General features: G+C 38.7%; 1 protein-coding gene across 1 annotated transcript in view; it reads right to left on the bottom strand.

Moving 5' to 3' along the window:
• Sema3c (sema domain, immunoglobulin domain (Ig), short basic domain, secreted, (semaphorin) 3C) overlaps positions 1–11,952 on the bottom strand; it is a gene marked incomplete at its 5' end in the record, with an annotated part of 157,803 nt that extends 145,851 nt beyond the window's left edge. Inside the window, 1 exon segment of the mRNA XM_005377197.2 lies at positions 11,812–11,952. Coding sequence (XP_005377254.1) covers positions 11,812–11,914 — 103 coding nt within the window.
• Between the last annotated feature and the right edge of the window lie 1,372 nt (positions 11,953–13,324).

Here is a 13,324-nt window from a genome sequence, read left to right as displayed (position 1 = left end):
ATATATCATATATATGCAGGGTAGAATATTTTAGGAATTGATCAGGAAAAATTTAGTCTGATGTTCATAGCACATCAGATTACCTTTTGACTACTGGAATAGCAACTTGGAAAAGGCAAGGCAAAAAAGTATGCTAATTATTTTCCACAAATTAGAGATTAAAAAACTAATGAATTTTTGGTACTAATGCACTTCCTCAGTCTTTGAGAAGAGAATTTAGAGGCATTTATGACATAGTGTCAAACATATTTGTAGTCGGCCGATGGGCCTGAGCTGCAGCTCAAGGATAGAGGACTTGCCTAATATGCATAAGGCCCTGGGTTTGGTCTCCAGCCCTGCAAATAAATAAACGAATAGATAAAAAGTCTGCTGTATAAATATCCTTGACTTACTGCTATAAATCAGAAGTTAATTAAGATCTAAGGTATGTTAGAGGTACAGTGTTGTAAATACCCCGAGGAGTGTGTTCATTAGTACAGTACTCTTATTAATGGCTTGGCGTTTGTTCAGCTCTTGTAATGTACATGCACGAAAGTCTCTGATTCATCACAAGCTGCTCACAATGTTTTCCTCTCCTGACACCCATCCTGTCCAGTGTCATCCCTGCCGCCAGACAGCTAGAGGACTGAGCAAAGCGATGGGGCTTCTCTGGGGTCCACCCTCTAGCAACGTGTGCCTAGGAGGGAGTATGCACACACGCACAGGAGGTCAGGAGCCCGCCACAGCGGTAAGGCGGAGTGCTCGGAGTGCCGCAGCCAAGTCGGAGCAGGGGCCTGGAGCTTGAAGTGAATGCTTCTGAAACCAGCACCCGAGCCTGTAGCCCGCATGCGTGTTTCCAGCTGGACGCTCTGCCGCTGGCCCGCGCAGCCCCAAGTAGCCCATAGCCAAGAGCAGCCGCCTTGCTCTCACGGCCCTTCTTGCCCGCTCGCAGCCTGGGATGGACAGAGGCTCCCCTCAGACCCTCCCATTATATTTGTTTTCTTTGACAGGCAGTCGGCAGGAACATGTAAATGTAAAGGCAGAAGCACAGGAGAGTGGAATCTGCCCAAAGCTTCCAGTCCCCTTCCCTATACTTTCATGAATTTTTCTTCCCATCAACTGAACTAAAACCAACATGACAGTTTTCTAGACCTCCTTATATGAAAGGCATTTAGGAAATGGAAACACGTAGTGTATTTCAGTGCTATATTTAGGAAACACTGCAGTGTTATCCAGGAAAATAAAAAGACTTAACTCCCCCCTGTCCCTAATAAAAGGCAGAGGTGTCATCAAACATATGGAGGTAGACCTTGAGGATTTGCAGAGAAACAATGAGCATAAGTAATACATTTTTTAACAGTTAGCCTTCACCTGATCTCAGGTTTGCTCTCACAACCACAAAGAAATCTTGACCACGCCACAAAGTAACCGTGTTCTAGGGGGCGCCTCTTCCTCTTGATGACCCCTACCCTGATGAACTTGGGACGGTCAAAGAACGAATTCTTTGTGCTTATTTTCCAGAAGCCTTGACATTCTAAGAGAAAAATAAAACTACTCTGACAAATTTTTTTCTGGTTTTTGAAAAAGTTCTCTAATTCAGCCCTAATCATACATATTTAGGGTGCAGTGTGGTATTTAAAAACACATCCATGGTGCAGAATGATCAAGCCACGCTAGCATTTGTGTCTCCTCAAACGTGCCTCATTCCTCATCTCTGGTGTGTCTGCTCGCTTGTTTTTGGTGCTGGATCTAGAACCTCAGGTACGTGTCCTTGAAGTCCAGCCACTCTCAGTTCTCCGTGTTGTGGTATGTCAGATCCTCTCTCTAGTTGTGTCTACAACATATAATAAACTGTTGTGAAAGAGAGTTACACACTTGCTCTAAAACATGAGGACTTTGTCCTCCGACGTACCACCACCTTGGTGCCCCTTCCTGTTCTCCTGTTCTCCCCTTCCCAGTCTTTAAAGACTGTTACTCTACTCTGCAGAGGCAAATTTATCATGCTAATGTGACTTTGATGATGCCTTCTTGAGACAGTTTCTTTGAACTGTGATTTCTGTGGCTCTTAGAACTAATTCTAGTTTGTGGAAATGGCTCCGCCTGTGACGTCTTACTGCTTGTGTTTCAGTTTCTCTCCTTTCCTGCAACTTTATGTAAGTTACTTAATTTCTCTATATCTCAGAGTTCTCAGAAAATTCAGTGAGAGACCATGAACTCCTTAGTCCCTAAGACAATATCAGTGTTAGTGATTATGGTAATGAATGCAAATTACCAAAAATATCTTAGAAATACAAAACAGTAACATATAGCAGTGAATGATAGAAAAATGTACAATTTTGGTTCTTGTTTCTTTAAATCAAAATTGCAAATAAAAGGTATGTTAAATATAGTTTTGTGAGTATATGTGAAGGATACAATATATATGATAATCATGTGTACAAATTTAAAATAAACTAGCATCACTTTGAGCCATCTAATTTGCTAATGTACTTGATCCAATTAACATATATATTAGGACATATCTGTGGTAACTCCATAAAATATGGACAGGTTTTTAATGGAACTGAATAATCACAAAACATAAGTTTACTCTTTGGAATTCAGAGTGCTGAAATATTCATTCTAATTTTCAGGAACCTTGTACCTTTGCAATGGCTTAATCACAGTATATCATTTTGCCAATAGAATCAGCTTCATAGGCTCTAGAGAAACTCACCTACAATAAGAATTACTTTTCTTTTAATAACAGGAAAGTATAGGTTTCCAAACTTTTCTAAGAATTTCTAACCTGGGTTCCCCAGCATATCATAATACAATTTTTGTATTTCTCAAGAGACATTCTTCACCATACACAAAATAAAATTCCCTCCCTCTACTTAAGTCTACAAGAGACAATTTCCTTTGCTTTGCTCACCAGAGTCCTGTAGCAACACGTACTATGAGGGAAGACTGACTACTATATCCTGGTAATGTTTCCATCTGGAGTTGCTGATGTGTTCTGTAACAGTTTTGAACTTTCCACTTTACCTCGCCAATCTCCTGTCCCCTACCCTCGGCTGTGGTCGGTAGGGACAGCCCCACTCTCTCACCTGTCAGTCCCTCACTGAGATTAAGCCCACCCTCACAAGAGGACATGGCCAGTTTCTGTCCATCCAGCATCCCTGCTGCGGCTGGGTATATTAAAACATGCAGGTGATGTTCATGACATTCTAGGGACATGTAACGGATACCACTGTAAGATGACTTAAAAGAAACTGCAGAAGCAAGGCGTCCTGAGAACTAAATATTTCAGAAGATTCTGTACAACCGGAACTGAGCATTCTCCAAGATTAATGGGAAAATCAAGAACAATGGCCTTCACTTTTACCTCTTGGGCAACCACAAGACCATTTTCAACAAATGCGCCTTGTAAGGTTAATGCCACCAGAGTTCATAAAGAAGCAATTTATTACTTTGAGTTTATTGTCCAATAACAATTCATTGGCTTTTGGGTTTAGATCACTAGTTCTCAGGGGTCCTTTTATTTGTTATTTAGTTAACTAAGCTTCCTGTCAAATGAGGCAGATATTAGAAGATAAAAGATGTTTTATCTTCTTTGGTTAGAAATGAAATTGTCTTTCACTTATATACTACCCATGACCTGGGGACTTTGGCAGTTTTATTACTGAAAATGCAGCTCTGGAAGAAGACAAAAAGAATGACAAAGTAAAGAGATGAAAGAATCGATCTCTCCGTGCAACTTCAGCTGCTATTTGTAACACATCCGACTTCTAATTTAAAATGCATATGCCATTATTTTTAGGTTTTTGAGCCAGTGTCATGCACATGTAAATATAAAAATAAAATTTAGCTTTGGGCTGGAAGCTTGGCCAATATTAGATTAGAAAAAATGTACCAAGGGGCTGGGGATTTAGCTCAGCGGCAAAAGCGCCTGCCTGGCAAGTGCAAGGTCGTGAGTTCGGTTCCCGGTACCGGAGAAACCCCCCCCCCCAAAAAAAATGTACCAAAATGATGCAAATCTCCAGATTGTGGATTTTCTTTTTCATTTTTTCAGTGACTTAGTCACTTGCTGAAATGGGACAGAACCACCTTCCTGGCAGGATCTCTTTACTGCTGTAGTGGACCACAGCTGAGAATTAATTGCAGTCTCATATAATTGGCTTTTCTACCATGCAGAATCCAGAGCACTTGGAAATTTATCGGTGGTTTGAAGCCACCGATAAATTTGTCTCTGTACTTTTACAGGTTTGGAAGTGCTTCCAGCTATATCCATGAATGCTCTAATAACTAAGATTTGTTAGTCAATATCTTCAAGTTAATCTAAATATTAAAATAAAATGTGAACAGGGAGCAAACTTCTGCCCATGCAAGGAAGTGGCCATCAGACTGCAGGAACCCAGTGGTGCCTGACATGGGCCTTAGATTTATTCTACTTATTGCAGGACACAACTTTCCAGACCTAAAAGTCCATAAACATAAAATGATAATACAGAGTCCATCAGCTTTGTCATCATTTGTAAAATGAGATTTGGTGCTTCAATCATTTATAGTGCCCTGATAGCACGTCCACAGGCCAAAATTATGATTCCTTTGGTAATGGAGATAGCTTCATGTAATTTTGGACAAGCTGACTTCAAATTTATAGTTGTCACTCAGTCTTAAAAAGCCAAGCAATTAGTGTTGTCATTTGGTAGCTTAATAATAAATATCTTCATTTTGCACAAGGTTAAATATGTCATGGTTTTTCTTACTTGAGAAAACCAAATTAGAAATAAAGAACAAAATAAAAAGTAGATAATAGGAAGGAGGGACTGAGACTTTTCTCAAGTGGGAAAGGGACCAGGAGATGGAGGGAGAGGGGAAGGAAGGGGAGAAGCAGAGATGAAAACAGGGGCTCAGATGTGTTCTGCACATGTACAAACTCCCCATAAGGAATACGAACATTGTGTATTGCACACATGCACTAATAAAAAATAAATAAATGAAAACCATTAACCTAAACATTAAATCTTGGCTTAAAGTGTATTAATTTTTTCACACACAAAATATTCCAAAGTGCAAATATTTCTAAGGGAATTTCAATTTGCTCACCTTGGGCACGAGAAGGAATTTGTCATTTGGTAACGTTCTAGGTATGTGTATATAACCCACCTTTGGTATTTGTGTTGGTATGTTTATACTTTACTTACTTATGGATGCATTATACAGGTATAGCGCAAGTCATCATGACGACATGTGTCAGAAGCGGTCCTACAGCTCCCATGTCCGGTGTTGCAGGTATTCTTCACAATAGCTCCCAAGAGTAGCAAACCACTGTCTACAGTTTCAAGCCAAGAGCCACTGGCCAAGTCTGAGATACAATCCAAGTGCTCTGGGTTCTCATTAATGTGTGCTCATATGAAAAGAATTGATTTGAAAACTTAGAGTATGAAAATAATGCACTGGAGATCATATGTACGGTAAAAGTCTAATTATGCTGGACCTGTTAGCACACTTAGATCCCAAGTACTAAGGGTCAGAACCACTTCCTTGAGAGCCCATCCACCTGTCAGACCCCCCAGAAGCCTGAGTACGTCTTAAATCTCTTCCTTTAATACTGGAAATCTAGGTTTCTAATCAGAAGGTGCAAAAAACTTTATGGCAGAAAATATTTCAAATTCACAAGGGCCAAATACTTACTAGGAAACAAACTGAATAATTAATAGGGGGTCTGAGCAACAACTGTGAAGAATTAATATAAAAGTTCAATTTCCAGATGTGCAGAATCTTTAGTGTATAATAGTGTGAAAAGTTGGGAGTAAATTGAAGAAATAATTGACCTCTAGTTCTGTAGCAGGAGATGGATCGATAGTCTTCTGGATACAAAGTACCAAGGCCCTCTCTCTTCATGCTAGTTCTGTCCCAGTGGTGTGACAAAGACACGAGAATCCTCTGACACAGACATAACCATCTCTTACATCCTGTCCAGGACTTTTCATCTTTTTCAGGGAACCAAAATTCACAAGAGAATTGTGGCCTAAGGGGCCCTACTGCTTGGAGCAGCGTAGTAATAACAAATATCACAATTTATGCTAATTCAACATTTACTGAGCAGTGATGAATGCCAGCCTCTATACTAAGCGGAGGGGGTAAATAAAGTACAAATGAAGAAATATTCCTAGCCCAATGGGATTTAAAAATACTATTTCCATTGCAAATCTTCTTGAGTTACAATAGGACACACATGACAGACTACACTTGACAAACTTAATTCATTTGATTTTCAGAGTAGTTCTATGAAGTATATGCTATCCCACTGCATATTATCCAATTCTAGATCAGAGAGATGAAGTAACTTTCCCAGTGTTGCATACCCAGAAAGCAACAGTTAGCTGAGATTTTTAAATGGTTCTGTATGATGTCAAAATCCACGCATTTTTCAAAGCATTGTCTTCAACTCTCCCCTACCCAGGTCTTTTGCCAAAAATCTACTTGAGTGTATTGAAGAGTATTGTTACACGTGAGTTCCTCAACTGAGGTGATATTTATAAAACAAACTTAAACTTAAACATAATTCCTTAGGCAAGAAGAGAATTTGAGAGAATATTTGGCCCAATCTTTTTTGGTGGTTAGGAGAATTAAGGTTTGAAAAACTTTGTAGTTAATTAGTGAGGGATCAAGGATTGAAACTCTGTAATTTCTATTTTCAGGTAAATGTTCTCATTACACTATGTTGCTATCCTACTATTCATCTGTTATTCATATACTGATACATATAAAATACATGTCTATTTAGAGAGATTTCCTAATAATTTTACTAAAAATTATTAGAAATCCTAATATTCATCACAAATATTTTCCCCACTTAATTCTCAATACATTGTTGCTGGTAATATTCACTATATTGCCAAGGTAAATCTATCACATGTTCACCAAATAGATTTCAAAATAAGGGTTATTACCAGGAGTAATCAAAAATATTTAATAATGGGAAAGCAGTAAATTTATTAGGAGGCATAATACCACTTCTTTCTCTCTCTCTCTCTCTCTTTTTTTTTTTGTAACTGAACTCAAAGCCTTTACACTGAGCTACATTCTCAACCATTTTTTATTCAATAACAGGATCTCTTTAAGTGGTTGAGTTGCCCAGGCTGGGTTCAAATTTGCAATCATCCTACCTCAGCCTCCCACATGCTGGGATTATAGGAATGTACCACCAGACTAAGCTGGCATAGCACTTCTAAATATATCAGTATATAGTGGTAGAAATTACAAATCATGATGCAAAAACTGATAGCAGGTGAATAAGCATAAAAATTCTAAAATTATACTTAAAGAATTCAACCTCTTCTGTCATAAATTGGAAGAACAAATAGGTACCAAATCAGAAAGGCCATACAAGTAATACTGACTAGCTCTGTCTTTGAACACTATAAAATAAAAGTAGAATATACACTTTGTCCAACATAGAGTATATCCTGGACCATAAAATAAGTTTAAAGTTTAAAGACTTGCAGGCACACAATATATATCCTTTGACAATGAATTAAACCGGAGATAAAGACCAGAGAGTTACAAAAAATATCCAAAGGTTGATAAATTATGAACATATTTCTAAATAACCTAGATGTAAAAGATAAAAGTGGCTGGGCATTAGAAAAGTATTTGAACTAACTGGAAATTACAATGAATTTCATCAAAGTTTGTAGCAGACTGCTAAAACAATAGTTTAAGGAAAATTTATAGCATTGATAGTTGTATTAGCAGAAAGATCTGAAATTACTGACCTATGCATCAATTCTAAGAAGTTCAAAAAAGAACCAATTAACATGAAATAAGAAGAAATTAGATAACATGAATTTTAGAGCATGAATCAATGAAATATTAAATATAGCGGGAAAATAATAAAACCCAAAGATGAGTATTCAGAGATCAATGAAATAGATAAACATCTAACCAGGCTGATCTTTATGTAAAGGGGTAGAAAAGTCATCAATATCAGAAATGAAACAAAGAACATTACTACAGATCCTACAGATGCTGAAGGATGGTAGGGAAATATAGGAGCAACTTTATTTCAATAAACTCAACATCTTTGATTAAAAATCAGAATCACCAGCTGAAAAAAGTAATCCTATTTCTAAAGAATTTACTCCACTTTAAACAGAAGCAATATTAATATAATTCAGAAATCTTATTTTATATTAAAACAAATATAGATAATACATTTTGTTGAAGTACAGAAACTTTTTCTTAAAGATTATATACAACTGATATATTTCATCATGATATCAAGCACTTCTTACTAACTTTATAAAATAATTATGCCAACATCTCTACTGGATAAAGGGTGGACCTTTTCAACAATTCTTTCCCTAACATATCATCAAGTTTAAAAAGTATGTCTTTTGAACAAAGATAGCCTTCTCTTTTCTTTTGATGATTCTAGATTCCAAAGATCTTTTTTAAGAGGCTTGTATGTCATCAGCAGATGAATGGATAAAGTATATGTGGTATTTATACACAATAAAGTACTAATCTGCCATAAAGAAGGATAAATTTGAAGTATTCATAAGTAAATAGATGCATCTTGAGACCATCATGTTAAGTGAAGTAAATCAAACAAGATTAGTTATCACATGGTTTCTCTTGTATGAGAAACCCAAAATACAAATAAACAGCCAAATAAAAGATAGATAATAGGAAGTAGCAAGATCTTTTTCAAATGGGGAGAACAAGAGATGGAAGGAGGAGGAAGGGAAAGGAGGGAAAGGGATGAGAAAAAACTTGGAGAAAACAAAAAGGAAACAGAACTTTGCCAAATGGGAAGAGGATCAAGAGTTGGATAGAGCAAGGAGGAATGGACAGAAAAAGAATTAAGATGTGTTACGTTCATGTGCCAATTCTCCATGATAAAAGCTGTCATTATGTACCAAAACATGCAGTAACAAAACACAAACAAATAAATGCAATATCAGTACTGCCATCAAGTGTGAATTTGTCAATCTATTGAGAAAAATGTACCATAAAATCATTGACATTTGAGTCATATTCATTCGAATAGCTTACGGCCCTCAAATAAGAATTATAAAGATTCTTAGATGTGAGAAATCACCCTTTTCTTAACACAGAAGACGTTTCTCACACAGTAACTAACTCGTGTGACTGAAGCACACTCTCACACAGGACGGATGACCATCTGCCTGACCCCTGCTGGGTCAGGGCGGAAGGCAGACCTGCAAGTCACCATTTCCCACCCATCATCATCCCAGCCATCCTCCAGGAGAAGCAGGGACGGAACGCAACAGTGAACAGCACCGCGTGTTTCACGCGTCTTTACATGGGCAGCGATGTTTACTTGGACTGTGAGTAGACGAGATGGAACAGATCCTTCTCAAGTTCCACCCAGAAAGAGAGAGACAGAGGACCAGGTTATGGTGAGAGAGAAGTCGTCAGTAACAAAGAGCCAGGAGTGGGGGTAAGGAGCAGAGAACATGCAGATGCACGGAGGTGTTAAAAAGTGATGTGACTGGACTCTACCTGAAGTCACTTGCAATTACTTGAATGTTCTCAAAAATGTCTTCTAATTCCTGATTTTTCATTAAGCAACAGTAACAGAATTTTGAATTATAAAATAAATTATAGATCAATATCTATTTAAATGACTACATATTTGTATATATTTCGACCCTGTACAGAGCTCACATTTTGATGTCAAGAATAAACCATTTTAGCGGAAATTGAAGAAACTGATTGGTATGCTACTAATAGAAGTCATTATTTGATTGATAAATACTTCAAATACTAAGAAATACATAACAGCATATTGAGCAGGTACACAGTGGCATCTCTTAAAATGATCTTGAATTAATGATTGAAATTTGTGGATTTTTATAATAGTTTCTGTCCAAGGTATTTTTTTGTTGTTGTGATACCTTGTGCAGTATATACTACTTCATTTGAGGAGTTTCAAAAAAGTTATTAACTTAGAAATTATGGAATCGTATTAAAATTATTCTATTATTATTCTATTTATGATATACTTCTTTAATATAGTACAGTACTTAAGCTACCTGATATTCTAATTAGTTATTTACTAGTCACTCTGTTGAAAAAGACAAAATATCAGGAACTACAGAACTTTTAGATCAGTAGTTTATATTATGCCATAATCTATATAGCTTAGAAATCAAGGTAAATTTTATTTTCGAAGAACTAGTATTGAAGTTCAGACTATTAACATGTTAGACATGTAGTATTTTAAAAGTGCAGTATAACTGGTAGTCACTTCAACCAGTAGTCACTGTCCTACACAGTACTGAGTTTTGATTGGATTACTTAGTTTTCTTCTGTACAGTACCAATTGTAATCGTCTTTTCAAATTCTGACTTGCTCAATTATCTCTAGGGACTTGCTGCTCATATTTATGTTAAAGGTCTGGGTTAGTTGTGATGTAACAGAAGAAAGAAGAGATTTGGACACTTACTCTATTATTCTATCTGCCTTCACTAGGAGAAACACAGGAAGTAGGTGGGGAATGGTATCACTCCCCAGTGCCTTTTCTTACTCTTGCCTGATATTCCACAGTTGCCAGCCCAGGAGGAAGTATGAGCAGACTGCAAGATGCTTTAGTAATTGAGAAAGATAAGTGGACTTCCAAAGGACTTCCTCTCCATGCTGCACAGCTCACTCTCAGAACTGTTGTGTGAAGGGGCATGCTTGGCTCCTGGGCTAAGGAAGTGACGAGACACTCACATGCTCCAGGTTCTAAATATGGCTCCCCAAGTGCTAGAGTTGACCTTGGAGAAAGTGCTTGGTAATGTGGAAAGAAAGCACAAAAGACAGCCATTTGACTGGGCAGGGTCAGTCACATTGCTGTTTAGAACTGGTAAGAAGGGGGAATTTCACCTGCAACATGAAGGTCTGTGAGAGTACTGCTCATCAAATGAAAATAAAAGTATGTGCAGGGACACAGGTTCATGCGGACAGTATGAGGAGCTCTGATAAAAATGTAAATGACCTTCCATGGCAAGCTGGTGTTCTTGCCCTGTCCTTATTCCCTTTGCCCAGTAAGTGTGGGCTTCCTGACTGACCCAAATCACCGTTCTGTAAGTCACTGAACCATTAAAGTTCCTCCACAGACCTGGTGAACCATTCCCCCAGAGCAGCGTTAGCAGTTCCATAGGTGAACATTTCCAGTGGTGCTGTTCCCTAGACTTCCAAAGGAAATGTTTGTGCACAACAGTAATCTAACAACAGCAATCTAAAGCAAAAATCTAAGCCAATTTCTAGAGCAAATAATCTAAACCAACTCTTCTCTTAGGTTCCTTTCAGTTGATTACAATACTTTGCCAACACCAGGAAATCCTTGTGAAAATGGAAGAAACATCATTAGAATAACACATGCAGTAGCCGATTTTGAGGCCAATGTCTCAAATTTAGTGGTAGAATATTTTAGTAATTTAACCTCTTCAGCTTTTTCTGCTGCTGAGGAGTCACATAAAGTGCAGGTTTATGGATTCACCAGGCGGAGGGTCAGACCAAACATGCTAGGCTTCAAGTTCTTCATCACTTTCCCAAGCACCCAACTCAAACACTGAAGAAACTTCTGAGAGAAAGAGCAGCACACACTTCAAGCACTTTCCTATAAATTGCTTCTACAGCAGCAAAGCCTTCTGCTTATTAGCCAGTGTTTCAGATAGTCATGTTATCCAAACAGCACCCCATTAATCTTTTAAAAGCAATCCTCAGTAATATCTCACTGTCTTTAATTCATCAATTGTGAATCTGGGCAAGAAAGAGAAGTTAAGATTCAAATAAGTTATTCCCAAAAGTGTTGATCAACTCTCTTACCATCAAATGTTAAATAAACTCTTGCTTGGGGCTGGGAAGATCCATTTACACAGATAGAGCAAATAAATACTCCAATCAACACGCAAAATGCCCGGAATGCCATGTCTTCAGGTTTGAAAGTTGATATCCGAGAGAAAATACCTTGAAAAGAGAGATAACAAGCTTGTTAGATCTTATTTTACATTTTAGAAGTTAAACAATAAAAACAGCAAAGTAGACAGGACAATCTAATCACAAAAAAAGCGCAAGTGAATTTTTATGGTAAAACAAACAGTAGGAGGTGCTATGACTTTGCTTCTCAGATGTGAAAATTAGGTTTTTATTTATCTCGGGAAGTCTTTGCAAGAAGAGAATTGTTTATGTTCCAGCAAAACAATGCTAACATCACAGTAGAAAAAAAACTGTAAGGAAAAGCTTACTGACTCCCAGAGGAAAACCCAATGTTTTATCTCATTTTCCCTCTAAAATTTTATTCCATTAAAGTAACTTGGGAGTGGTAGCAACAGGGTGCCCCTCCCACATACACATAGGTAGGGTAGCTGAGAAATCTCACATAGACATGCATGGTACCCACCCACTCCTCTGAGTGCCCACTAGCTCTCTCCAAGTTATTGCCTCTGAAAGGGTGTTTCTGTGCCTAAGCCTGTGTGTGTTCAGTCACTGAGTAGTAAAATCACTCGAATCGGTGATCTGCCAATGTATTCAGATGACCAGGCAGCTGTTCTGTGATGCAGATGAGGTAACCATGGCCTCGTGCCAGATTCAAGCCAATGACCCAGTGGTGAGTAATCCAGTGAGCCCTGTCTCCACCAATGCATATTTAAATAAATCAACCAGAAAATGGGCTGTCAAATTCCAAGCCATAAATCGAGAGACAAATATCACCGCTTGAAGCTGTGGCCATAAAATTGATACACGCTATTAACTAATGTCTGGATCAAAAGGAGGACCAGGCAAGGTGTTAGGACAGAACCACAGTACAGGAGCTTCAGCGGCAGCATTGTATAAAACAAACTCAGGACCCTAAAAGAAATCTCACCCGTTGAATCGCCCGTACTTTACAATAAAACGGCATGACAGTTTAACCTACCAGTGCATTTCACAGGTAACAGGGCTGATCGCATTGTTATGTGGCTTTTACTCTGCAATTCTACCCAGTAAAGAAGTGCCGTGACAAGCACGGAAGGCTGCTTCACTAATGTGAGATCAGTTAATGTCCCCGCGGAGTCTCCGAAGCCTGCGCTGCTCCTGAGGGGTGCACACGCTGCTGCTGGCAGCCCCAGGCTCTTCCACCCCGGATGGAGAAAGCCCCGCAAGTGTTCGCGTCCGTGATTCGCGACAGAAACCCTCCCTTCCCGCTCCCACGACTCTTCCCCGCCACCCCGCAATTATCGCAGAAGAAAAGTGATCTCGGGTGACTTTCCCGGAGGCCGCTCCTCGATCGTGTCAACTTTACACTCAGCGCCCGCGGAGGAGCGAGGCCGCTGCTCAGCCTTCACCTGTTCCCAAGGGG

This window comes from Chinchilla lanigera, unplaced genomic scaffold (assembly GCF_000276665.1).
Source record: "Chinchilla lanigera isolate Chin_1 unplaced genomic scaffold, ChiLan1.0 scaffold00009, whole genome shotgun sequence".
Classification (NCBI taxonomy): domain Eukaryota; kingdom Metazoa; phylum Chordata; class Mammalia; order Rodentia; family Chinchillidae; genus Chinchilla; species Chinchilla lanigera.
The sequence above is the reverse complement of the archived record's forward strand: the minus strand, read 5'-3'. Positions and strand labels throughout refer to the sequence as shown.